This window comes from Miniopterus natalensis, chromosome 10 (assembly GCF_054644295.1).
Source record: "Miniopterus natalensis isolate mMinNat1 chromosome 10, mMinNat1.hap1, whole genome shotgun sequence".
Taxonomy (NCBI): domain Eukaryota; kingdom Metazoa; phylum Chordata; class Mammalia; order Chiroptera; family Miniopteridae; genus Miniopterus; species Miniopterus natalensis.
Window position 1 is genome coordinate 73,005,145 of NC_142090.1, and position 26,489 is coordinate 73,031,633.

A 26,489-nucleotide genomic window follows, 5' to 3' on the forward strand; every position below is an offset into this window, starting at 1 on the left:
ATGAAGGGTTTCAAAAATCCCCAAAGCACAGCCACAAAGGAAAACATCGGTATATCGAACTCTGCCACAGTTTTAAAGTTCTGTATGAAAAAGACACCACAAACTTCTTATTTAAAAAAACACAAAACTTTCACATGCTGCTGGCGGATGTGTGAGATGGGAAACAGTTCAGCAGTTTGGAGAACAGTCTGGCGGTTTCTTATAAAGGGGAACGTGCGTGCACCGTATGACCTGGTCCTTCTACTCCTGGGCACTTACCAAGAGAAATTAAGACGCATGTTCGCACAACAGGCTGTGCCTAAATGTTCATAACAATGTTATCTGCAATTGCCGCAGACTAGAAACAGCTTAAATTTCCGTCAACTGGGGAATGGATAAACCAATGTCGTATGTCCATACTATGAACTACCGATAACAACGTGGATACATCTCAAAAGCATTATGGTAAATGAAAGAAGCTGGACACGCTGAATGAGTCCATTTAAATGACATTCTGGAAAAGGCAAAATTATAGTGATTGAGAGCAAACCCATGCTTGTCTGGGACTAGAAGTGGGGGGAGGAGATTGTGGAACAAGGGAACTTTGGGGGGGCACGGGAAACATTTTATACCATCATTTTAGTGGTTATACAACTGTACACATTTGTCAAATATTATGACATTTTTGGGTTAAAATTTTGGTTATGTTTATTTTATATAAATATACCTCAATAAAGTTGATTAAAAATGAAAAGGCACAGACTAGAAGAATATAATTTTAATACGTGTAAGTGATAAAAGATTGGTGCCCAAATTATACAAAAAATTGTTAGGCAAACACGAATCATCACACAATGAGACACCATCTCACATCCACTAGATTGTCAAAGAAAAAAAATCTGACAAAATTAAGTGTTGGCAAAAGTGAGAACACAGGACCACGTATACTCTGCTATTGGGAGTTTAAATGTGAACAATAGTTATGGGAAACAATCTGGCGTTATCTGGTGAAGCTGGAGATGCAGCAATCTCACTCCTGGGTGTAGAATGCCCCGGAGAAACGCCTGCACGTGGGTTCCAGGGGACACGGACACGCACGTTCAGAATGGCATGAGGAACAACCCAAATGTCCTTCAAAGTGGAATGGATAAATCAGTTGGGATACGCAATGGCATACTAATTAATCATCAATGAAAATGAATGAACCTACAGCTATAAACACCAAGAGCGAAGACTCTCACCAATGTAATGCTGACAGAAGTTGCCAAAGGATACATGCAATATGAAACCATTTATGTAAAGTTTTCAAAAGCACAGAAAACTAAAAAATATGGGAATGTACACAAACGTGTAATAGGCCTATAAAAAAGAAGGCAAAAGAATTACTATCTGAAATTCAGCACAGTGGTTGTTTCTGGGGAGGAGGGATGGGTGCTGTGGAAGCGCCAATTGGAACTTCAATAGGGCTCTGATCACAGCTGTTGCTGCTATAACATTTTTGCAACGCGTCTCCTTGAGAAAACCATTTCGATCTTAATTTGATCCTAACCATGTTATTTCAGAACCCCAAAGAGAACAATGGGAGCAAAAAGAAGGAAGCAAGATCCCCAGTGTGGCACCTCTGGTATTTCAAAGGTGTGTTAACCTCAATGCACAGGAACAATGGACAGAGCTGGCTTAAAACCTTTCACTAAAGAAGTTAGTTACAGGTGTGGGGTGTGACTACCCACCTTGACCTGCCCAGTTAGGGATTTATGACCAGATCACCCTGTGCAGTTACTTTCCATAGAACCCCTTTTTTTCCTTCCACATTTTCAAAAATAATTTGCAGCAACTGTAAATATTTGGGGGGAGTCCTACATAGGTGCTTATATTCGTTTCTATAGTTTTTAGTTTCCCCTAAACTAGTGCTTGGAGTTATTCCTTCAAAAGAAATTAAATAATGTATCGAGCATTTAGAGCACCTACTATGTGCCTGTCACTGTGCCAGGCATTTTGGGATATCTGTCCCCTTCTACCGCCCTGTTCCTTTCAGAAGTCACCAGGCCCAGAGTTCAGAAAGGGCTTCTGGCTCCAGTAGAGCCACAGGCAAGTCACTTTTCCTCCAGGGACCTGGCAGCTCTCAAACGATTTAATAGGGTAACTGCGCCTTGGCATTCCTTCTTCTCCCCGTGCGACCCACCGGCACAAACACGTGCACGTGGGGAACCTACTGCACACGTTTTCCAAATGCTCCTTTACACCTCCCACCCAGCCCAGGCCGAGGTAACAGGCTTTCCTCCTGGGGTTTCCAGTTTGCAAGGGGATCTTGATAATTTTTTGGAAATGGGCAGTGGGTAGAAAATTACTGCCCTAATGCCAGTGTCATCAACAGGCAGCAACTTCTGCTCATTCAGTGCCCCCTGATTTAGGCGCTGCGCAGAGAAGAGTCAAAAACAAAATGAAAATTCCTGCCTTCATGGAGTTTGCATTTAGAAGGCAAGGACGGTGTCGTGCGTCACTGTGACGTAGGCAGAGCCAGGTGGGCAATTACTAGTCCTCTGACTCCCACCGAGCCCGAGCCGGAGCCCGAGCCCGAGCCCGAGCGGCTTACAACCCCCCTTGGGCTCTCAGACTCCGCCCCTGGCCCCGCCTTCGGGCCCTGGCCCCGCCCACGCCCCTGACGTCAATTTTCCAGGCCGCGCCGTATTGACCTGGCCAATCGAAAGCCGCAGAAGCCGCTCGGGAGGCATTAAGCCCCGCCCCGCGTAGTCGACGCGCGGCGACGGCGATGGGGCTCGGAGGCTGTGTGGCTCGGCGGCTCTGGACGCTGCGCGCGTTTAGGGCGCTTTCCCCGCGAGCGGGGCCTGTGGCCGGCGCTGGGTCTCGGCTTCGGTTGCTGGCCGTGGGGCGGCTTCCCGAGGGACCAGCGCTCGGCCGGGCCTGGCTGCCGCCCGCCGGTGCGCGCGGCCTGCACGGCGGGCCAGGCCCGGAGGAGTGGACGGAGGAGGCAGCCAGCGAGGGGCCCCCGGAATCCCGCGCGGCAGGTACGGGCGTGAGGAGGGCGGTTGAGGCCCCCGGCGGGCAGCGGGAAGCCGGTCCCAGCTGAGGCGGCTCTGAGTAACCCTCTCTGTGTATTTTTCTGGGAGTCACAAACTCCTCCATGTCCAGAGCTGGAAGGGACTTAGAAGGTTGTTGGCGCCCGCTTTGCCATTTCACCGTGAAGCGACAGCAAGGCCAAGGGACGAAGTGACGGCTCCAAACCGCCAGGCGTCTTGGCGGCACAACCTCGCCGTCCTCACTCCCCTTCACACTCCTCCTAGGGTCCCGAGCAATGGCCTTGGCCGGAGGGTTGGGGCGTGAGGATTCGGAGGAAGAGCCGGGGGCTGGGGCTAGAGTGTAAGAAGCGCTGATAGGAGACGGGGCTAATTTAAGGTCCTGTAATCACTGGAGGTTTTTAGAAACTTGAGACTTGGTAAATAGATCGCATCTGCGAAAGGCCAGTGTACGAGAGGGGAAGGTGTTAGAGAACTAGCCACTGCTAGGTCCTTGGGAGTCCGAACGTTAAGGAGCTATAAAGTTACAGGCTCTAGTACTTCAAGGTGAAGAACAGAGTATCTGAATCTTTACAGGAAAAAAAGAAAATCAGGATCTCATAGATAACGGTTGTTATATAACCCAAATGGCTTTATAAGAAAAATTTGAGGGTTCAAAGTAATTGCTTTAAAATTTTTAGCGCTCTTTTTTTTTCCTTTGGGGCCACACACACACACACACACACACACACACACACACACACACACTCTCACTCACACTGCTAGGCCTAAGTTTCTTCCATCTCTCAGGTGAAGGTTGTGGACCAGGTAATAAGAGCCCGTACAGCTCACAATTCTAGTTCTGTGACCCTTTATGTCTGGGATTCAATTTAATATGCCCCAGGATAGCACCATCTCCCCAACTTGTGCCGTTTTCCTTTAACAGTTCTGTGTCTGAGGTATGTATTGCTCATTTCCTCAAGTACTAGTTAACAGAAAGTCATTTGTTGCTGATGTGTGGTTCCATTTGCATGCGGTAATGGCAAAGGATGTGTGGTGGCTCTGTGTATCCTGGGCACCCTTCCTGTAGGAGAGCAGTGCTGTATGAAACCACTGCCCAGGTTCCCCTCCCAGGAGGCCTGGGCCCTACCGTCTTTGAAAACATTTTAGATCTAAACACCCTCCAGGAGGAGCAGTTTCACTGTCAGTTGCGTCTTTGGGTGCATACCATGTTTGTCTCCTACTTGGCCACCTGACACAAGCAAATCTTTGTGCATTTCAGATCATACTGGTCCCAAGTTTGACATTGATATGTTGGTTTCACTTCTGAGGCAAGAAAATGCAAGAGACATTTGTGTGATCCAGGTTCCTCCAGAAATGAAATATACAGATTACTTTGTGATTGGTAGTGGGACTTCTACCCGACACTTACATGCCATGGCCTACTACATCGTGAAAATGGTAGGATGCTTTCTTTTCACTTTGGAACAGTTGACTGAATGAAAGTGTCAGTTCGTTAGGCTGAGGAGCAACACATGAAAAGTAAACCCATCAATGAGATTATATAAGAAGCCCACATTTTCATAATTTGCATGAGCGGTTTATATTCTTTCTTTGATAGTGAAAGTTACGGGGGCAAATATCCAATCCTAGTGAATCAAGGTATTTCTAATTATTGTCTCTTAAAAATATATTAAAAAATAACCTGAGGCAGACAAGAAGACATTATAACCCAGAGGGATTTCTAGAGCAGCACTGTCCAATATAGTAGCCATTAGCCACATGCGGCTATTTAATTATAAATTAAAATTTAAAATTCAGTTCTCCAATTGTACTAGGCCAGATTTCGGGTGCTCCATAGCCACATGTGACTAATGGCTACCATAGTGGACAGCACAACTATAAGACATTTCCACAATTGCAAAAAGTTCTGTTGGACAGTGCTGACCTAGAGTCGAATTTAAACGTTTGAGCATGTCCGGTGTTCCCCAGCGAGGTGCTGGGTGTGGAGAAGACAGGATTTAGTCCTTGCCCTCTGAGGTCACAGCTGAGGAAAGGGAAGGCAGTTCATTTCCAGCTGGACTCGCTCCAAACCAGAGTGAAGAATAGGAACATGGTGGCCTTTACCTGATACCACTTTACAGGGAAACATCTCTCTCACCTTGTTGAAAATTGGTCAGAGAAGGGACAGTTAAGACCAAGCGAATAGCTGGAATTGCCTAGAGAAGGTTGGTAAAATTAAAAGGGGGCTGAAAATAGCCTTGGTGCCCGTACACATTGAACAGTAACTGCCCATTCCCCTGGCAATCACCATTCTGCTTTCTGTCTCTGTAAATTTGATTAAGTACCTCATATGAGTGAAATAATACCCTGTTCGTGTTTTGTGGGGTTTCTTTGTGACTGGCTATGTCACTTAGCATAATGTTTTCAAGGTTTATCCATCTTGAGCATATGTCATAATATTTTATTACATGTGCATACCATATTTTATCTGTTCATCCATTGATGGACATTGGGTTTCTTCCCCCTTTGGGCTATTATGAATAATGCTACTATAAACACAACTATAGAAATATCTGTTCATGTCCCAGCTTTTTAAAAATTTATTTTTTAATTATAGTTGACATACAAATTGTATTAGTTTCAGGTATACAACATATTGATTAGACATTTATATACCTTAAGAAGTGATCACCATAAGTCTAGCACCCTTCTGGCACCATACATAATTATTACAGTGTTATTGACTATATTCCCTGTGTTGTATTTTACATCCCCATGACTAATTTTATAACTGGCAGTTTTTACTTCTTAATTCCCTTCACTTTTTTTGCCTATCTCCCCACCTCTCTCACTTCTGGCAACCTTCAGTTCTGTATCTATTGAGTCTGTTTCTGTTCTGCTTGTTCATTTATTTTGTTTTTTAGGTTCAATTGTAGATATATGTATTTATTGCATTTTATTGTTCATGTTTTTTGTCTTTTTCCCCTCCTCCTTAAAGACCCTTTAACATTTTGTGTAATACTGGTTTGGTGGTGATGAACTCCTTTAGCTTTTCTTGTCTAGGAAGCTTGGGTATGGCACCTGCCTGCTGGCTCTGTGGGAAGGGGGGAGGGGAGCGGTCATCTCAGAAAAGGAACAGTGGCCTCTGCCAACACTTTCGTCTGGCAGAGGCCGTGTTCTGCCCCTCCAGCTCTTGCCTTGATGCCAGACAATTCAGTTCCTCCCTGTCTTTCCCTGGTGCCTTTCAAACTGCTGCCCCAAGTGCTGGAGCTCAGAGGGAATGAATCGGAGTAAGTCTGGTAGAGGCCTAAGTCTGTGTGTGGGCCCTTGAAGAGGAACTGCCTAGGACTCCAGCAGCCCTTTGTCTCACTCAGCCACAATCCCCACTGGTTTCAGAAGTTATGGGAGACTTGTTTTCTTGGCACTGGAACCCTGGGTTTGGAGGCCTGTTGTGCGGCTGACCCCTCACTCCTCAGGAACATCTGCAGCCAAGATATCCCTCCTGATTATCTGCCACATGTGGATGTGGGACCAGCCCATTCCACATCTCCACCCCTCCTACTAGTCTCCATGTGGCTTCTTCTTTAAATCCTTTGTAAGACTTCCATTTATCTAGATTTCAGGTGGTTCTGAATGATGGGGTGAAAGTGGGCATTGTTTCTAATCTTAGAGGAAAAGCTTAGTCTTTCACCATTGAATGTGATATAGCTGTGGGCTTTTATCATCTTGAGATAGTTTCTTTTCATTTAGTTTGTTGAGTGTATCATGAAAGGATGTTGAATTTTGTCAAATGCTTTTTTTGCATAAATTTGAGATGGTCCTATGGTTTTGTCCCTCATTTTATTTATGTGGTTTATTACATTTTTTCATGTGGAACCATCTTTACATTCCAGGAATAAATCCCACTTGTGTATGTATAGGTTGTGTATATATAGGGTATCCCCCCAAAATGTACACACACACTTTGAATATAAAGGCAGTGTTTATTAAACTACATTTTATTTTCAAAATTGAGCTATCAGCTGTTACAGTGTGTACACACACCCTGTATTTTTCAATGCTACTGAATTGGTCTGCTCGTCGGTGGCATTTTGTTTAAGACTTTTGTATCAGTATTCATCAGGGATTCTGGTCTGTAGTTTCCTAGAGGTCTTTGGCTTTGGTGTTAGGGTAATGCTAAGGTCATAGTTAGGAAGTGTTCCCTTCTCTTAAATTTTGTTGGAAGAGTTTGAGAAGAATCTGTGTTGGCTTTAGTTTAAATTTGTGGTAGAATTCACCAGTGAAGCTATCTGGTCCAGGGCTTTTCTTTGTTGGGAGTCCCGTCCCCGTCCCACCCCCCGGTTCCCTTTTTTACAAAATTGATATTGTGTTGAGACGTTTTTGATTACTGATTTAGTCCTGTTACCATTACTGAATAGGTCTATTTAGGTTTTCTATTTCTTCCTAATTCAATCTTGGTTGTTTCTAGGAATTCATTTCATTGAGGTTATCCAGTTTGTTGGTATACAATCATTTATGGTAGTAGTATAACCCTTTTTTCCTTCTCTAAAATTGATCATAATGTCCCCTGAATTGTTCCTGATTTTAGTTATTTGGGTCTTCTATTTTTTTTTTTTAAGTCAATCCCACTAAAGATTTGCCAATTTTATTGCTTTCTGAAGAACCAAATCTTGGTTTCATTGATTTTTGCCTTATGATTTTCTGTGATCAGTTTCCTTCTCTCTGCTAGCTTTAACTTGTTCATTTCCTAGTTCTTGTGTAAATTTTTTATTTGGGGACTTTTCTCCTATAAGTATTTATAGGTATAAATTTCCCTCTTGACACTGTTTCACTGCATCCCATACGTTTTGGAATGTTATGTTTTGTCTCAAGATATTTTCTAATTCCCCTTGTGATTTGTTCTTGAACCTCTTGGTTTCTTAAAGTGTTAATTTCCGCATATTTGTGGATTTTCTAGTTTCTTTTCATTGTGATCAGAAAATACTTTATTAAGACTTGTTTTGTGGCCTAACATGATCTATTCTGGTAAATGTTCTATGTGCACTTAAGGAAAATATGTACTCTGTTGTTGGGTGCAATGTTTTGTTAATGTCTGTTATGCCCAATTGCTCTGTAGTGTTGTTCAAGTCTTCTGTCTGGTTGTTCTGTCCATTATTGAAAATGGTGTAGTGAGTCTCCTATATTACTGTTGCCATCTATTTATTCAATTCTGTCAATGTTTTATATGTTTAGGAGTTCTGATTTTTGATGCATGTTTCTAGTTCTGTCATCTTGGTTAGTTACCCCTTTTAATGTCCTTCTTTGTCTCTTGTAATAGTTCTTAAAGTGTATTTTCTGTGACAATAGTGTATCTGCTGGGAATAGAGACGTGGGATAATAAAGTCCCATTAACACTGTCATAGAGGTAGTTGAGATGGGCTGAGAAGACCTAACCTTAAAGCAGGAAGGCAGCATCTGCCTCTCCTGAGAGTGAAGGGAAGCTGGGATGGACAGAAGGAATGATGTAGGTGAGGACCAGATACACCGTGGATTGAATATGGTGGCCCTATCAAAAGAGTTTGGGCAGAAGGATTTAGGGGGGAACTAGTTCACTAAGTTATGAGTAAGCTAGGTCCCAAGTTAAGACCAAGAAAAAATACCAGTAGACCCTCAGTTAAAGCAGAGGTCTCCTTATCCCTTCTCCCTTTAATATATGATCTCTCCTTTTTCAGTACAAATTCCTAAAAAGTAAAAGTGAGCCTCATGTGAAGATTGAAGGGAAGGACACTGATGACTGGCTCTGTGTGGACTTTGGTAAGTTATTGGTAAATATTTGGCATTGTGCTAATCTTGAACTATTTTCAGTTGCAAAAGAATTGAGATCAAATTTCTGAGTTTTTCCATGTAAAATTTTTGAAATGTTTCATTGTAACCCAGGTAGTCATATTCACACATTAAACGCTCACCTAACTTGGTGTGTATCTAATGAGCCAAAGAGGTCAGAAAGATGATGGGAGAGATCCCTTATTGGTGGTAGGTGGCTTGGGGGTACACATAACCTTGGCCTGAAATAATTCAGCCGAGGTGAAGGGCATTCCAGGCAAAGGACTGGAATTTTGAAAAGACCTAACAAATCTGGGTATTAATCTATACATAGTTTCAAAGTATTTCCCTACCAGGTACTTATTACAAAGGGGAAAAAAACAGGAAAAAACAGGAACTGTCAAGAACTAAGAGGGCTCTGAGATTTTATCTTACTTGTAAACTAACAAGTTAGCCACCCAGTTTCATAGATATTGGTAAAAGACTAGACTATTCCAGGGTGGGAGGTAAAGGACAGTTTATTACTCACAATAGTAGTAGCCAACAGCAGCATTTTTGCACCAGGTTCCCTAAGCCCCAGCTTCTATAGAGCAACATAGGACCTGCACACACTCAGAGGAACCCTGAGATTAGGGTATCCACATTGTCTGTAATGGGCAGGAAGCAGGTCTGCTTTTGCTGTGGTGGAAGATACTTTTTCTGGCAAGGCTGTAAGTTAAGGTTTCTCAGCTTTGTCACTTAGCATTTGAGACCGAGTGGGTAAGAGTATCCCTCCCCCTCTTGTGAGAACCAAAAATGTCCTTGATTGAAAACCACTGCTGTAAGCAAAGCTGCCCTTTGCTCCGGACAGCCAGTATCTCTTTGAGACTGTTTGCCATACAAACATCCTTTAAAAAGATAGTCCAGAACAAAAGGCAGTCAGTGCTTTGCTCACAGCATGTGCAGAAATGTGACACATTTGGAGAACTGACGGGCCTCACCTTTAGTCACTTGGCTGAAGTTAAACACTTGAGTCAAGTAATGTCACATATTGAAATCATGTACCTCCTGTGTGATGCACTGAGAAAAAAAACACAGCAGCACTTCCGTGGTATTTTGCTGGTTGGGATCCACAGTTTGTATTTCTAACAAGTTTCCAGATGGTGCTCATCTGTGGTCCACACTTTAGGAACTCAGACAGCGGTTCTCATAGTTATACTGTGAGTAATAAACTATCAGAGGGTTGTGAGATAAGAATAACAGCAAACTGCTGCTTCTTTGTAACTCTTACCTGTCCTTGACAGGCAGCATGGTGATCCATTTGATGCTTCCAGAGACCAGAGAAACTTACGAACTAGAGAAGTTATGGACCCTACGTTCTTATGACGACCAGTTAGCTCAGATAGCACCTGAAACATTACCTGAAGATTTCATTCTTGGAATAGAAGATGACACTTCATCCCTGACTCCAGTGGAGTTCAAATGTGAATAAAATACTGTTTTAGTCATTTCACATTGAGATTGAGTCCCTTCTTAAAAAATACCTCCTAACCCCCACCTTATTGGTAAGTTGTTGTCGAAGTCTTATTTGACTATGGGTACTCATGCTGACTGACATCAGGATGTGGAAATTGCAGGTAAAGGAGCGTCAACTACAGTTTTAATATGTTGTCTTTGTTCCTGAGATCCCAGCAGGAAATCCTGGAGTTATCACTGGTCCCTGCACTTCACTTGAGGTCTCTGCTCAGATTTTAGTTAATTTTGCTTAAGTGTAAGTATTATGTAGAATGGAATAGCTAACGTTTAAAAAAATAAAGCAAAAGACCCATAACTACCCCACTGGTCGGTCCTATTACTTAAAGCCTATATAGTTCTTAGTTCATATGCAAACAATATTATCAAGGTTTAAATTAAGTACCACGGAATGGAGAAAATAATTTACCAGTAGGTATTGGTGCTTAACTTAAGATTGACATACTATTACTAAAAATCTGTTTAAATTTATAAATTATATCCACATTTATTTGAAAAATCAAAAATAAAACTATACATCAAGCTGCACCTAATGATGAAAAACTTTATTCTGCATCAAGGTATCTGGAAAATGAAGCTGCATTTGGGGCACATTACAAATGAGGAATGATCCATATGCGGTGAGTACAAACTCAGTTACAGAATTATTTCCTAGCTATTACCAGATACTCCATTACCAATGCTTAATTGAAAGTAAAACATGATTTGCTGCACTAAAAGGCTAGAAGTGAAATATGAGAGAATTTAAACCAGCAGATATAAATGCAGCACCTATCTGTATTTAAAAAAAACAAACCAACAAATATTAGAAAAATCAAATACTGAGGAAGAGCTCTGGCCATAAGCACGTCTCACCTAAAAACCAACCACAAAGCCAGTCCATGATTTTTTTTTTCTTTTTTTAAAGCAATTCGCTGTTTGGGGGGTGGGGTGGAATTATGAATGCTAGATGAATTCAGTGACAAAAAGGGCACTTTTTGGCTAAAACTACAAAATAAACTGGTTTTCTGAAAACATTTAGGAAAACATTTCAAGTCATTTTCAAAATGTCTGATATGCTGATCATCAGAAAAACTTACCTAGTCTGTAGAAATTCATCCTGAAATACAAATGAGGCAAAATGACTTTGTAAGGGGTTATTATATATGTCCTTCAGATCCATGTAATATGATGACTGTGACCACTTTATGAACAAAAGCAACACAAACAATTCTGAGAGCAGCGTGGCCTCGGAGACCACCCACACCCATAATTGTACATACTGGGCTTTGCCATCAAGTTATGGAATGGGCAAATGAGTTCAGTATTAAAGGTCAAAAGTTTTCTCACAGTCATTCAAATTACATTTCAAAAATTCTTTTCTTACAGTAACTGGTTGCACAGAATACAGGAATCCTGTTGCATTCTATGTAATATTTTAGGTGGCCTTTCATTTTTCTTGATTTATCCTTGTTTAAAAATCTTCAAAACAGCTTAGTGAGGCTCATAGCAGTGCCTGGCACATATAAGATATAGCCTTTTATTGCCTTTAAACACTGTCACACCATCTGACTGCCCCATTGTTCTTTGCAAAGCAATTCTTTTGGGGTCTGCTCAAAGGGTAAACCAACTGCTCTGAGGTGGATTGGCAAGCTAAGCATCCTGTAAGACAAGTTGAGGCTTGCTTTTTGCCAATCAGTTTCAAGTCCACAGGGGCTGCATCTCTTCACTGACGCACTTTCTTTAGGTAGTGATAGTCAAAAGCACAAAGAAATTATGCACTCAATCACTTAAAAAAAAACATAAGTCTCCTGAAGCCATTAAACTAGCCATTCCAAACTTCCTGTGACCACTTTGCTCTGTTAGTACCATCAAAAACTCTCCCTAACATAAACAAAAAAATAAATGGTATTGCTGCTCTCCAAATATAGGCACTGCTCCATGTCATTGGACATTTACTGGATTTTCCAACTAATAACTGTCAAAAGCCTCAAAAAACCTGAAATTAATTTTCCAGCTTTACTGTCAACAGCCAGAAGTAAAATTTTTTCAGTTATTTGCCTGTTAGCTAATTAAATTTTAAGTTTATTTTTTAAAAAACAGTTGGATTTTTATCTTTATAAAGTATATAAAATTTTCAAAACAACCACAAAATTTGCTTTCATTGCATTACTGAATACCTGAGGTAGTTGAGTAAAAATGCACGTTTAATACCCCTGCCAACACCATTCAGCACTTCCCTTAGGTTATTCATGTTAGTGTTAGATAAAAATAAAACAGACAGTTTTTCCATGTTGATGCCTTAACATTTAAGTTCCTGTAATAATTCTATTTTGACTTAGGAGCAATCTATTTATTTGATGAATTTAGTGAGTGCATCATTAAGCCAATTTCTTGCATTATAGGGGAATATTAAGAAAAATTAGAATATTTGTTATACCGAGAATACAACAGAAGGGAAGTGCAGAGTCCTCTTTTCCTCCCCCTTATTTTTTTTTTTTTTTTTAAAGCTGGGTGTCATACATTTCAGAGAGCATAAAGTATACATTCTCACAGAGACAGGAGTTCGAAAGTTGCCTGGTCCTCAGAAACAACTGGCTAGGTAAAAACTTGTGCATGTGATTCTGGATAGGGTTCAGCCGCCCGTCTGTTGGTTAAGCAATCTGTCTTTGGTTAGGCATCTGCCTCTGTGGTGGGCTGTTTCCTGAGCCTTTACTTCCGTCTTGACTGAAGTGGTCCACTTTGCAGAGCTTTCTGCTGTTGGTGCTGCTTTACCTGAGTCAGAATTTCCTGAATTTTCCTCTGGGCAACCTGCAAAAGGAGAGAGCTTTGAAATTTCTACCTGGTCAAAGGTTACTAAAAGTTGTTTTATTTTTCCATTTCAAAAACTTCAAATAAAAGTTTATTCAAAGATTAATTATACATACTAATTAGTTTGCTAGTGGATAGCCAAGATCACCTGCTAAAAGGGGGATTAAGCCGTTTGGCACTAGAATCAGTGGGCCCGCCTGGAGGCACAGGCTCAGGGGTGGGACAGAGAGCTCAGCTGCCAGTGGCAGGGTCTGGGGAAAGGGTGGCAAGAAGCAGGCCAAGGAGATGGACAAGGAAGGTGAGGCATTCACACAGAAGACAACAGAAACTAAGAGCAAAAGGCCACAGGGAAGGGGCCCTGGTGGAACTAGGAAATCTGGCAAAAAGTGAGCTGGTCCTTGTGCCTGGGCAATAGGGATCCTTAACTCCATTCCTGTTTTAACATCTGGATTCCCTGTCATAACATCTCTTGCCACCTCTAGCTAGAATGAAGTATTGTCTTGGAGCCTGTTACACGTTTAAGGATAAACTTTTGTAAAAATCATCATGCAGTGGCTCATCTCTTTAGCTCTTCTCACTCAGCCATTTTTTAACCTTAGCTGTGAGGTCAGAATAGACCCAGCCCAGAGCCCTATCAAACTGTGTTCTTCAGTCTTTGTTCTATCCCAAATTCTATACCGCATGGAAGTAAACCAACTCACTTGAAAAAAATAAATCTAAAAAAAATGTATTTAAAAAAAAATTTTAAGTGTTTGGTACTAAACAACCTTAAGTATTTATATGAGGTGGGGGCACCCACAGGAAAATTGCTTCCATTTGGGAAAAAGCAGAAGAGCCTGCTCATCGTGTCTGCGCCCACTTGCCTGGCAAGCGTAGAAGTGACCAGTTATTTTGACCACCACCTGATCATTCTCATCGGGCGTCTGGTCACGAGGGACAACAACTTCTGCACTAGACAAATTCTGGAGCTCATTCACCTGAAAAAGAAATACAAGTCATGTTGTTTTTTACTTACCATTTCCCACGCACTTACTATGTACCAAACACTAGCTCTGCCTTTACAGATTTCATCTAATCCACTAATGGTTCTGTCCAGTTATTAATATGTCCCCATTGCAAGACAATGGAAACTAAAGCTTAGACAAAGAAACTGACTTGCCCAAAGTTACACACAAGTGGATGGCAGGGAACAGATTCAAACCCAGAAAGTCTACTTCCGAAGTGTACACTCTCATTCACTTCAAAACTGTATAGCTTTGAAGATGATTTAGCAGTTGCATGTGTAAAAGAAAAACTGGAGGTCATTTGCTTTTTTGTTATAGAGGTACAAGTTATAAAGGTAGATGAAATTTAAAAATTTTTTCTCATGTCATTCTTCATACAATAAAAATTAAAAGCTGGGTTATGTCAACAGAAAAAATGCTAAATGCCCCTTATAAACGAGAGTTTTCTCACACAAAGTGGTCTGAAAGAGAGGCATTACTTTCTCCAGTAGCTGACACCAACACTCAGGAGGAACAAAAGGCAGTCTTCTCCAAACCTTGGCCCAGATGGTCCTGCTTTTTACAAATTAGCCAAAATTCAGGGGCTTGGAACTCCTAAGTACCTTTCAATGCTCTCCCTTTCATACCACTGCACAGGTTTTGCTGAAGTACTTGCCGTTTTGCCTCCTTTTCCAATAACTCTGCCAGCAGCAAAGGATGGCACTCTGATATGAGCTTCAAGTTTCACCTCCTCTTTAGGACTAACAAAGTTTTCTTCTTTAATTTTTCCATAAATTCTTCCCTGAGCCTACAGATGAGAACATAGGCTATCAGTGTCGTTCGGGTAGGAGACAAAAGGTCCATTAACAGTAAAGATGGCCCAAGTCCACTGGAATAGCCCTTTGCAGTGATACGCCTGCATTTGATAGACTGAAGATCGCATACGAAATGGAGAAGGTAGGAAGCCCTAGGAAAGGTTGCCGGTAACTGCGCATCATAGACAAGGCAATTGAATGATTGATGAAAGAATGAACCGTATTTTTCTGACAACAGTTAAAGGCAGTTAATTAGTAGTCATCCTCACTAAAAAATCACTTTTGTGGGCAAATGGCCATTTTGCTCTCCATCAGAAAGGAGAAACCTCTCCTATAGGCAATAAGAAGTAATTGTATTTTTCTGAGCAAAAGAGACTAAGGAAGAACTAGAGAGCCAGCTGTGCCAGGAGAGGAATGGTTTCTGTTTCTTCCTCGTAGCCAGGTGGTTTCTACTTTGAATAGTAAGGCTACGAAAGCAAGTTAACATGTGCTTCTCATTTTTATAGCCAGCACATCCTGCCACCTTCTGCGTACAACCAGAAGTCATGTACCAAAAACCCTGCCTGTGATGTAGCCATTGATTTGTTCTGCTTTGCACCAAAGGAAAAAAGTCAGAGTTGGTTTAATTTGACAAGCTGCCAGGGCAAACCACAAAAACAAAAGCATCTAACACGTTTTCATTGGTGCAGAAATGATTAGCTCATTTTAGGGGATTACAGAAAAGAAAAACCCATCTTGGTGTATATTCCACTCATTCTCAGAGCCTCAGACCACGGATGTAGCTGTTAACAAAGGACACTGGGGATATACATCCTCCTCCAAAACAAGCTCTGGAGTTCATAAGAAAAAATATGGTTAGGTGGTCTCTTATTAGATCTCTAAAATAATTCATTTGTGATTATCACTGATCACATAAATGAGATTTAAGCATTCTAGCTTTTCTTAAATGTTCCACTTAGGGCACCTGTTCAGCGTGGGCACTGGAGGAGACAGGGAAACAAACTGACTCTCCCAGCATTCAAGCATTATAGAAATTGCAAGATGGTAATTCCACTTACCAAATAGTAAGAGCCTAGCATCAAGGAACATATAATAATTGATGTTTGTATTTATCTTTAAGATTTCAAACTAAAAGTGACTGACCCCGTAGGTTCAGGATAGGAAGCAATTTTCAGCATTTCTGACTTATAATTTGAACTGCCTGGATGGACCACGAGGCTGGTGTGAGGGAGTCAGTTTCTTCACCTGAGTTTGAGCCTAGCCAACCTGCACCCACATCTCAAAGCAGCTCCCTTTGTTTCCTGTTCTTCCTGTAAATGAAGTAGGGGGATGGAGTTTTAGTGAAAAAATGGCCCACTGAAAAGAGAGATCACAGACAGTGATGGTTTAAAAGAGTGTGGGGGTAGGGGGAGGTATAGGCAGTGTTCCTAAGGGAACTCAGGCTTGAGGTTAAGAGCTGTCCTATTACACAGCTACCAAGCAGTGGGAACAAGACAGGGGTTTTGGATCCATTAGTTTCCTTAGAATTCAGAGGTTGCTTATACCTGTGACAAAGACACTATAAGTCTTATAGGAAAAATCATACACTCAAAGGTATGTACTTGTGAGTTCGAGAATTTGGCGGGGCCTTAGTCTGATTCACCCAGAGTCTGCTAAATATCACCACATGTTGTGCTTCCTATGTGTCAGGCACTATTCCAAGCACATATATTGTTTAAACCTCAAATCCCCATTTTACAGATGCGGAACTAACCAGAGGAAGGTTAAGTAACTTGCACAAGGTCCCAAGCTGGTAAACAGTAGGGCTGGGAGTTGAACTAGCAGCCTGGCTGCTGAGTCTCTGCTCTTTATCGCCCAGCTCCACCACCTTTCAGTTACACAGTGAGGCATTCCAGCCCCCAAACCCTACAAACATGAGCAGTGGTTCACGCCAGGACAAATGCCACAACCACCCCTAAACTTTGAAGGGTTAGAGTGACTGTGGAGAGACAACAGACAAGGGCTAAGTTAATCTAAGGGTAAGAGGAAAAGGGGGCATTTTAACCCAAGGTCAAGGCTTCACAGGAACAAGAACAATTTGAGAACAAGTTTTCCAAGGTATATGAGCCAGGCAAGTTTGTAAATTTCAGTCTTAAGGTCTCACTTTCACATATGACAATGAGGCACTGAGCAAACTCTCTTTCGGGAGTCAAGTAAATCCAAATCTAGCAACCACGACAGAACTCTCCAAATCACAACACCGACTTTGGTTTACTTTTGAAATGTAATCTGGAGTATGTTTCTACTCTGTTCCTTTTTTGTTTTTTAATTGAATCTATTGGTGTTACATTGGTCAATAAAATTATATAGGTTTTCAAGTGTACAATTCTACAAATTTTTATAAGATTTTATTTGAGCCAAACTGACCGCAGTGGCTGGGAAGCAAGATCTCAAAGGTTCCTCTCCTCTATTCTTCGTCTTAGGACTTTCCATCGAGAAATTGTTTCTACTGAGTATTAGATACATCTAAGGGAGAAGCCAGTTAGCATTCCCGAAAAGAAGGCATTCGTGTTCTCCGCATCCATCTGTTTTTCACCTGTGGGAGACTAGAGCACATACCTTAAACTGGGCCTCCGGTGGCCCGGTGATAATCACCATCCTCACCTTCGCATCTGGTGCTTCAGCTGGGGCAATCTGGAACGAACCCATCAAGGGGTTATGATAGAAAGGTCACACAAACCAGCCTGACATTTGCAGGTGACTTACTGAAATGTAGAATGAAAGCCTTCTGGAAGGAGTTAAAAGTCCATTTATAGTCCCCCTCAGCAAGTCCTCACTACATCCTGATGAGGTGCTGCCTCTCCTTCACATGTGGGCAAACCGAAGGCTGGAGAAGTTGAGTTACCTGGTCTATGACCACAGCTGACAGACCCGGAGGGCGAGCTGGGTCTGTGTCTTCACTGTCCGTGTCCCTAACACTATACCAATGGTACTCAAAGTGTGGTCCTTGGCCCTCATGCATCAGAACCCCTCAAGCTTCCTGGGTGTGCAAGAAACTGTTAAGTTCACAAATTAAGACAACTGGTAAATCCCCCCAAAGTATGGTTATAGGAGTAGCATATGAAATAAACTAAAATTAATATGAAATAAACTACGTAACCTCAGGATAGACTGCACCTTCAATTCAAACTATGAGGTGGCAAGAAGACTCATGTTTCTGTAACTATTGAAAGCACCGGGACAGCCCCAGTTGGCAGAACAGTACCTTAATAGAAGCTCCTGCAAAGCGAGAGAGCTGTTTGATGTGCTGCCCCTGCTTGCCGATAATGGCACCGACAGATAAGGCTGGGATAAACAGATGAACAGTCTCCATTTCTGACTGCTGCTGGGGAAGAAACACAGGACATTCACGCTTGTTGGATACACATCAGGCTGTTATCGTTGGCATAGGGATGGGGCCAATCACATACAGCAGGAATATCAAGATGGTTTCAGGACAATCACAGTAACTTGACAGTTCACCTAATGGGTCGAAAAGATCTTACGCATCCGGAAAGCATTTGCACGTTGCTTCTGTACACAATTTTCTTAAACTTTAGGAAGTCACCAACTTATAGATTTAAAAGCTATATAAATGTTATAAAATTTAAATGTAATGGAATAGATGGACAAGATTGTGTAAAATAAAGATCCCCCATCACTATATCCAAGAAAGATTCTTGACAAGTAAATGAAGTTATGACAATAAAATAACCACATCACTAAAAGGGGGAAAAAATCATGATTCCTCCATCTTGACTTGACAGTTATTTTGTTATATCTGAGGATGCTACTTTAACGACCTTCACTTCAGCCTGGCTGGGTGGTTCAGTTGGTTGGAGATGGGTTCAATCCCCAGTTAGGGCACATACCTAGGTTGCTGCTTCATTGCCCAGTCAGGGCGTTTATGGGAGGCAACCATGTCTCTCCCCGTCTCTAAAAAATAAAAACAAACATGCCCTGGCCAGTGTGGCTCGGCTGGAGCATCGTCCTGTGCATCGGAAGGTTTTGGGTTCGATCCCTGGTCAGGGCACATACGAGGCAACCCATCAATGCATCTCTCACATTGCTGTCTTCCTCTCTCCCTCCCTCAAATCAGTTTTAAAAAGCATATCCTCAGGTGAGGATTAAAAATAAAAAAGATCTTCAGAAAGTCTGGTTTCCAGTTTTTCACTAATTCATATAATACTGCAATCAAATCTTTAAAAACAAATCTTGTGCCCTTGTACAAATACTTCTAAGATTTTATGTAATAGAAATGCTGTATCAGAACATGACCATTTAAAACTGACAGATATTTCCAAATTCTCATGCTAATAAATTTAGTCAATATGGGGGGGGGGGGGAGTATTTTAGTTCAAGCCATGCCTTTCACACTTATGAGAAATACAGCAATGATTCTAGGCCCCACACCTAGTTTTCTACAAATGAAAGTCATCTAAACTCGGCTTATCAGAGTCTGTTCCTTTATAGCCTCCACCATGTACCTCATATTTCCTGTAAGAGTTAACCTAAAATTCAACTCCAGGAAATATTCTTGACAAAGACCACTGGCTTTTCTCCGATCACTGGGCTTTGTTTCTTCAGCATCTGTACACGGGGTGCACTATATTCTTTATAGCTTGGTATTTCTTCGGGGTTCCCTTTTCCCAGCATGTCCTCACACACAGCACGGCTGCCAGCTCACGGAGTCTTCTCCTGCAGCGCTACGACCAGTCTCAGAATAAACGCCAGCAGACTCTGCCTTCTCACTAAACTCTTGACCGGAGATTTATAATAGGGGCCTGTCCTGTCACAGCTTGGTCAGGTGACGACTGTCACTATCATCAGTGAAGGACAGCAAGTAAAATTATTTCACTCTTCAGTATTTCCAAGTCATAAGAACAGTGGCACTTGTAGGAAAGCACTATCCCTCACAGCTGCCAGAGTTAGTTACCATACACCATTTATTCCAGAGGGACACTTTAAGACCTATCTAATTTTAATAACTAGATAGACGGACAAATTCATTCTGACACTGACTACGAACTGTTCAATGTTAGCACCTATTTTGTCATTCTGGTCCTCACATTAAAACTCATACATTAATCTTAACCAATTTTTTTTTAAGTAAAGCTAGGAGCTAAATATTTTATGTCACAGAACATCCGTATCACGTTCTTCCGTATTACATACTTTTTTAAAATAGTGTATTTTTTTGTTAACCCTCACCCAAGGATGTTTTTCCCGCTGATTTGGGGGGGGGGGGGGGCATCAATGTGAGAGACACATTGATTGGTTGCCTCCTGCACACACCCCAACTGGGGCTGGGGAGCGAACCTGCAACTCAGGGACGTGCCCTTGACCAGAAAACCCGCGACCCTTGGGTGAGCAGGCCAATGCTCTTTACTGAGCCGCACCGGCCAGGGCTGAATTACATACTTCTCTTAGGCGAGAGGGGTCTAGCAGTGATAAAGACATTTTAAATGATCAGCCTAAATCTAATGTGTAACTTGCCCAGATCTGTCCCACTGTATTTTGCCATGACTGTATAATAATTTTTTGGGCCTTGTTCCAGAAAGACTTTATGCTGCTTACAAAGTACACATAACCTAGAAAGATAAAACAAAGGAGGTGAAGAAATAAGAGCATAGGGACCTGAACAGAAAAGACAAGATGAAGCCAGAAATGCTATTACGCAAATCTGGCTCTAAGCTTCCTAATTAGAAGGAAAATGAAATCAGTTGCATGATTTACCAGGTCGATGAGAGAAAACTATCCATTTGCTTAGTAAAAACTACTTTTCCTGTGACTGATCCCAGAGAGCAACTTCTGAATGTCCTCAGAGGATGAGTGTAGCAGGCACCATCCTTAGGGTGCAGGTCCGGCCGGCACAGCCTGAGCATGTGTCCCGGCAAAGAAGATACTGAAGACCACGCTGCTATGAGAAAATCTCGGAGGCAGGAACTGTCATCAAAACTGCCAGAGCCTCGAAGGCTGAACAAATAAAGCATCTTCCCACCACGGTGAGGAAAGGCTATCGATGCGTTTGTGTTGTTGATTTGGGGGCAGGTAGGAAGTAGCAAATTCAATCAATTTAAGAGAAAAGTTGTGTGAAGTTTGGAAAACGAATGGTGGTTAGTAGAGAAGGGTCCAAAGGATCAAAACCTAACAGAGGAGGAGCACAGACCTGCAGAAAGAACCAGTATGTAGACAGAAAAGTGTTCTGCATGGGGATGGAAACAAGCAACGGAACCTGTCAAATACAAAAGCACCAGAGTGAAGCCGACCGAGCACACCAGGAGGTGGTGCCTAGACTGACGGTGACGTGTTCTCTTGGCACCTTAATAAAAAGTTGACTCATCAGATGTCTAGATGAAGACATTTCTGAACATGGCCCAATTCCCTCTGCTCCAATTCCGCATCCACCAGGCATCTCCCTGACCATGAATTACTTTTCAAGGAAATCCTCCCCTGGGAATATAAGGCACCTCACACAGACATCCTGTCCAGCTACAGTGATTGCACCAGCTCTCCGGCACAAAGCATCTAATGTGGGGCTCTGTGCAGCAAGCCATGTTTTCAGGACTCGGACCCTCAGATAAGCAGACAGCTTCATGTTTACTTACAAAACAAAAGCCAGAACAATGGATACGATAAGCCTCTTCCACCTGTGAATTCAAGACTCTAAGGTGGAGCTTGAACAACTCGCCAGCGTTACCCTTTCTGTTACACATCCTTTACATTTAAGTTAACGTTCACTGTGTTATCCTGAAGCCCTTTCCCAAACCTTCAGAGGTGAAGGACATTCCCGGGACACAAGCCGCTTCCCAGTGGACTTCTGCCAGGTGCCTATCAGCAAAACTTCCTTTGGACTTGTTGGCAGACTCTATGTTACAGCTTGAAAAACAAAAGAAACGAAGCTTCTTGACTGAAAGTCTGCATAACTGGTGAAGTCTGCCAGTGAGCAATTCCTAATCCTCTATCGTGGGCAGAGCAAACAGTAAGGTTAAGTGTATTTCCTTTGTGGGGAGCAGAACCTAAGACATTGCAAAGGCCTGGAGACACGCATGCCAGCCAGCGAGAGCAGCCTCCAGGAACCTGGAAGGACGCCAGTGTTTTCCTTGGGTTTGTCAAATAGATACTCCTGGGTTTCTTTGTTCCGTCTTAATAGATTTTGGTCTGGAACGGGAATTAAGTTTACTCAACTCCATGACCTGAAAAGAATACTGAAATCTTAAAAAAAAAAAAAAAAAAAGGCCAAAGAAACCTTTCCCCCATAACAAGTAACCAAGGCCTCTTAAGAGGTAATAAATGTGTACAAGGAATTACTTACTTTGAAATTGTTTCCTGACAAGAGAGCTGCACCCATAGTAAGAAATCCTAAGGACTAAGAGACTCCATGAAAACAGTCATCTGATCCAAAAATCCCTTTCAACTCCTATTTTGTTTCTTAAAGAGCACCTTAAACTAGCTAAGACCTAAGGAACTGCTCACCTTCCTTGCCTCTTCCATAAGCACAAAGTTTGCAATTCTAAGATTATGCTATTATTTGGAGACTTCTGGGAAGACTCCAGAGGCGCTACCAAAATTAAGACAACAGCACTCGGGCTAACTTCTGCCAACCCCAGAGCAGGCTGCCAACACTGTCAAGCTATGGCTGCTGCTGTGTGGGGGATGCTGTGTGCCAATTCCAGCTCTGGCTCTGCCCACTAGCTGCCAATGGCCTCTCCCCTACTGTTTGAGCATTTCTGAAAGGAGCATTTCCTGTCATTTATAAACTCGAAGTTTGCCAAGCAAGTACTGCCTGAGCCAGCTGCTAGGCGGAACTACAGACTTTTTGTCTGCTGGAAGAACCAACTCTTTGGCTCTATGGGAAAAATCAACCTGGCGGTTCCAGGAAGAAGGGTATGAACAGAGGCAAGGGCTTTAGCCAAAGGCGAGATACATCCATTCTACTTCCACGTTACAAAGCAGAAGTGGGAAAACGGGAGGAAAAAAGGAAACAACCGTAAAGAAAGAGGAAGCAGGACTTAGAAGTAGATTCTTTGAAACATTTAGTCATCAAAACCTAGTCCTTGCCAGGCAATATACATTTAAAGAAAAAGCGGAGACTTGCCGCTGACCCACAGGGCTTCGAGGGGAGAGGCGGTGGCAGGGAGCAGGCCGAGGACCAGGGGCGCTGAGGGCAAGCACCTGCCGGCCTTTCCTCCTCTAGCCCGGGTTTTAAAACATCTCCCAGGCCTTCACTATTATGTTCAGCAAGAAGCGAAGCAAAGCCAAAGGGAATACGAGGTCTGTAAGAAACAATGGTAAGCAAAAAGAGAAAACTTTGGTGAATTTAACTATCGCTTTTAGAAACAATAGTTTACTTGTGTTTCAAAAAGTGGTGACCACTTATTAGAGGTCTGGGTTTAAGAAAAGAACAGTCTGCTGATATACAATAAAGGCAAAGCTATTCCAACTAAGTCTTCCTCCCCCGTGGAGTTGCAGGCTAAAACAAAACTTGTTACAGACTTGTTCCCTGAAACATTAAGCCGGAAAATTACCTGACAGTTACTTGGAAGTAGGTTTTACCCTCACTGGTATCGAGAGACAGTATAATTCTCTAAAAATGGTGTTTTCCCTTTATTAGATGAAAATAATCTCCAGGAGTGGAATTGGAACATGGAATTTTCTCCTCTAGAATTTAGAGTCTCCTGTTTTTAGGGGGGTGGATAGGCGGGGAGACCTTAAAAGTTTACCTCGCCCCTTCCACGCTGAGAGATTCCTTTAACGTGTAGCGCTGCTAACTCCAAGGCAGGCAGAGTCAGAGCCATCCCCGACATCCGCTCATCTGTTTAGTTATAGACTCAGTTTCCCTTGCAGGCAGAAGTGGCCAGGTGTAATGTTCGTGCAAACACCAGTGGGAGTGAAAAGCTATCCTCAGGCAGTGTCCGGAGCTCAAGCAGTCATCCTGGACGCGGAGATGGTACGCTCAGCCAGCAGAAGGCCAGCCCTAGATGATCCAGCAGAACTACTACCAGAACTACTTGGATTACCTGCCCTTCGACTCTTCTCTTAAAAAAGGAAAATTCATTTAAACCACATTTTTTCATTCCAAACACACAGCCAAACCTAATCCTGATCATACAGCATGCCAAAATATATTTAGAAGCATGAAAACAGACATATGGCAGCATCCCACAGACAGTTTTGGCCTGATAGTGCCTATGAGTTGGAAAGACAGGTGTTGAGAGACAAGGGGGTGAGTTTTCTCTTTACACTTTAAAGCCTCAAACAAGTTAGACAGAGACACATATATGAGTGGTGTGTTTGTGCTCATCCTAAATATTGTCTCCCATGCATTAGTCTTGAGAGGAGATACTCTTTTCCAACATTTAAGTCCACCCTCCACAGACTGGTAAACATTCTTCCAGAATAGTTCTTGAAAATGAATGGGTAACAAAAAGCTCCTGATGCCCACACCACAAGTTCCTGAGCCTCCACCGACTCCTACGGAGATTCTGATTCATTCACGTCCAAGGTGGGGCACAGGTTCTTAACCAGTTAAGCAACAGCAGCTGTTGTTAACCTTGGCTACACATTGCAGTCATCTATGGAGTTTTCCAAAATAATGACGCCTGGGTCTCACCCCTAATCCCCACCCCGGGCCTGGGGTAGGGGGGATTCTAATGCAAAAGGTCTGGGGAAGTTCTAATATAATTAACAACACCCCCTCACCCCCCACCCTTAAGGTACAGATCAGAGAAAGCTGTCTTTTACAGAAAACTGTCAACTAATAAATGTAAAAGGAGACATTACGATATACCATACATGATTTGGGCAAATGTCAGCAATGGACATTAAACCCACTGGGTGAAAGACTTAGGAAGCAGGATACTCACACAGTCTCAAAGTACTGCTGGTTACTTCTTAATCACAACTGGGAAAGGTATTTTTACAGTGGAGAAATCAAACAGGCCTGGCCTTAATCATATGATCAAACTTAACATGACCAATAATGACACACGCTGACACCACTTGCTTCCCAATGTGACAAGATATTCCAATAAAAGGTATGATGTGAGCCCAATCTGAGGCAGCCAATAAATCCAAATGGGGAACATTCTATAAAACCACTAGCCTGGATTTGTCAATACCATAAGAAAGGGGGGAAGAAGGGGTGCAGTGCTGTTTAAAAAGGAGGCAAAAGACAATACAACCAAATGCAAGGTCCTTGATTGGGTTCCTTACTGAAAAGATACAGAGAGGACATTATTGGGGTAACTGGAAATTTAAACATGGGCTACATGTTAAATAACAGTGTTATGCCAAATTTCTGAAGAGTGATGAGATTGTGATTAACACCAAGGTGAATGTCCTTAAGGAGAAAAGCTGACAGTAGTGCAATGTTCTCATTAATAACAAACTATAATTACAAAGTTTGTAAAAATATATACCAAATATCCAAGAGAGGACTGTCCACCTTTGTACTTGTGAGAGGAAAAGGCAATTGTTGAGCACCCCTTTTTAAAACCCACAAAAGCAAAGATTTCTTCCCATTTTGAAGAAAAAGGTAGATTACAAAAATATGTCTCCTTCCACTTTTAAGTTCTATGGATAATTCCTGACATTCTTTGAGGTCTAAGATGGAGAGAGATGAAGTTACCAGTAGGTTAAAATCTATAGAAAAATTGCAAGATCAAACTCATCTTCAGCAAAAAAATGCCCTTTCCGGCTAGGTAGACAGATTTGCCCTTTTTCTTAGCATTTAATGTTTTAGGGGGTACCCGGTACACCAAATGTAGTTGGAGATGTCCTGTTTGACGTTGGGGTTCCACGTAATCACTGCCTAGAATACGTGAAGAGCACAATGCCCACTGGAATTTCGCAGAGAGCATGGACTGCTAAGACTGCCCACATTTTACCCCTTTGAGAATGAGGATGTCTTTTTCCTGCCCTGGAAACCACCAGGCATTGGCGTCTGAGCTGTTGCCCTCGAAGTGTTTCTACCTTTCCTGCTGGCAGCTTCTGCACCTTTTCCTGTTCTCATTGGCTGCCTCTAATTGCACATACTTGTTTTAAAATCTCAGGAGAACCAAAGACCACCTAATTGCAGTGAGATCCTCCTCGGGTCTACTCCTGGCTCAGTCATTAAAGATCATTAGGCCAGTGTGGCTCAGTTGGTTGTCATCCCAGAAACCAAAAGGTTGCCAGTTTGATTTCCACTCAGGGTGCATGCAGGAGGCAACCGATCAGTGTTTTTCTCTCTCTCCCCCTCTCCTTTCCTCTCTCTCTAAAAAAAATCAATAAAATAAAAGAGACCCTTGACCTCCTCCTCCCATTCTTAAAATAAATTGCTATTTATTTAAGCCACTTAGACGTTTAAAATTGTAAAAGTGCTTCAGAAGTTCTTAATATGATCTCCCTTCGCTTAAAACAATAAATTTTTTAACATAGAAACCCAATACACAGAACTGTATAATCAGAAAACTGAATAAACCCAGAGAATATTCGTATCTTTTACTTGAATATTTAAAAACTAGAGACCTAACAACTCAATTCAGGAATTTTGATGATGTCCATGAATGTTCTGATGTGTTGCCACTCAT

General features: G+C 42.2%; 2 protein-coding genes and 1 long non-coding RNA gene across 7 annotated transcripts in view; 2 read left to right on the forward strand and 1 right to left on the reverse strand.

Moving 5' to 3' along the window:
• The first annotated feature begins 2,749 nt into the window (after nt 1–2,749).
• MALSU1 (mitochondrial assembly of ribosomal large subunit 1) lies at nt 2,750–11,211 on the forward strand. 2 transcript variants are annotated; one of them, XR_015715186.1, is made up of 5 exons: nt 2,750–3,005; nt 4,276–4,454; nt 8,708–8,789; nt 10,082–10,342; nt 10,463–11,211. XR_015715186.1 is itself a non-coding variant. In XM_016216986.2 (4 exons), exons 1-4 carry the CDS (start codon nt 2,750–2,752, stop codon nt 10,267–10,269), a joined length of 705 nt encoding a protein of 234 aa, XP_016072472.2. In that variant the 3' UTR covers nt 10,270–11,211. The 2 variants fall into 2 exon arrangements, 1 of the variants encoding a protein (XP_016072472.2); XM_016216986.2 differs by having other exon boundaries at nt 10,082–11,211.
• The window catches only part of IGF2BP3 (insulin like growth factor 2 mRNA binding protein 3), a 91,807-nt gene continuing 76,152 nt past the window's right edge, over nt 10,835–26,489 (reverse strand). For 2 of the 4 annotated variants that reach the window (XM_016217019.2, XM_016217017.2), the window contains 5 exons: nt 18,143–18,262; nt 17,497–17,571; nt 14,760–14,891; nt 13,964–14,077; nt 10,835–13,100 (listed from right to left, as the gene is read on the reverse strand). In XM_016217019.2, the coding sequence (XP_016072505.1) occupies nt 13,002–13,100; nt 13,964–14,077; nt 14,760–14,891; nt 17,497–17,571; nt 18,143–18,262 (540 nt within the window). In that variant the 3' untranslated portion in view covers nt 10,835–13,001. Of the gene's footprint in view, nt 13,101–13,963; nt 14,078–14,706; nt 14,892–17,496; nt 17,572–18,142; nt 18,263–26,489 lie in introns of those variants that run through there. The other 2 variants (XM_016217018.2, XM_016217020.2) reach the window with 2 other exon arrangements.
• LOC148092294 (uncharacterized) lies at nt 13,808–18,644 on the forward strand. The gene is made up of 2 exons (XR_015715187.1): nt 13,808–15,040; nt 17,361–18,644. It is a non-coding gene; the product is annotated as an uncharacterized LOC148092294 (long non-coding RNA).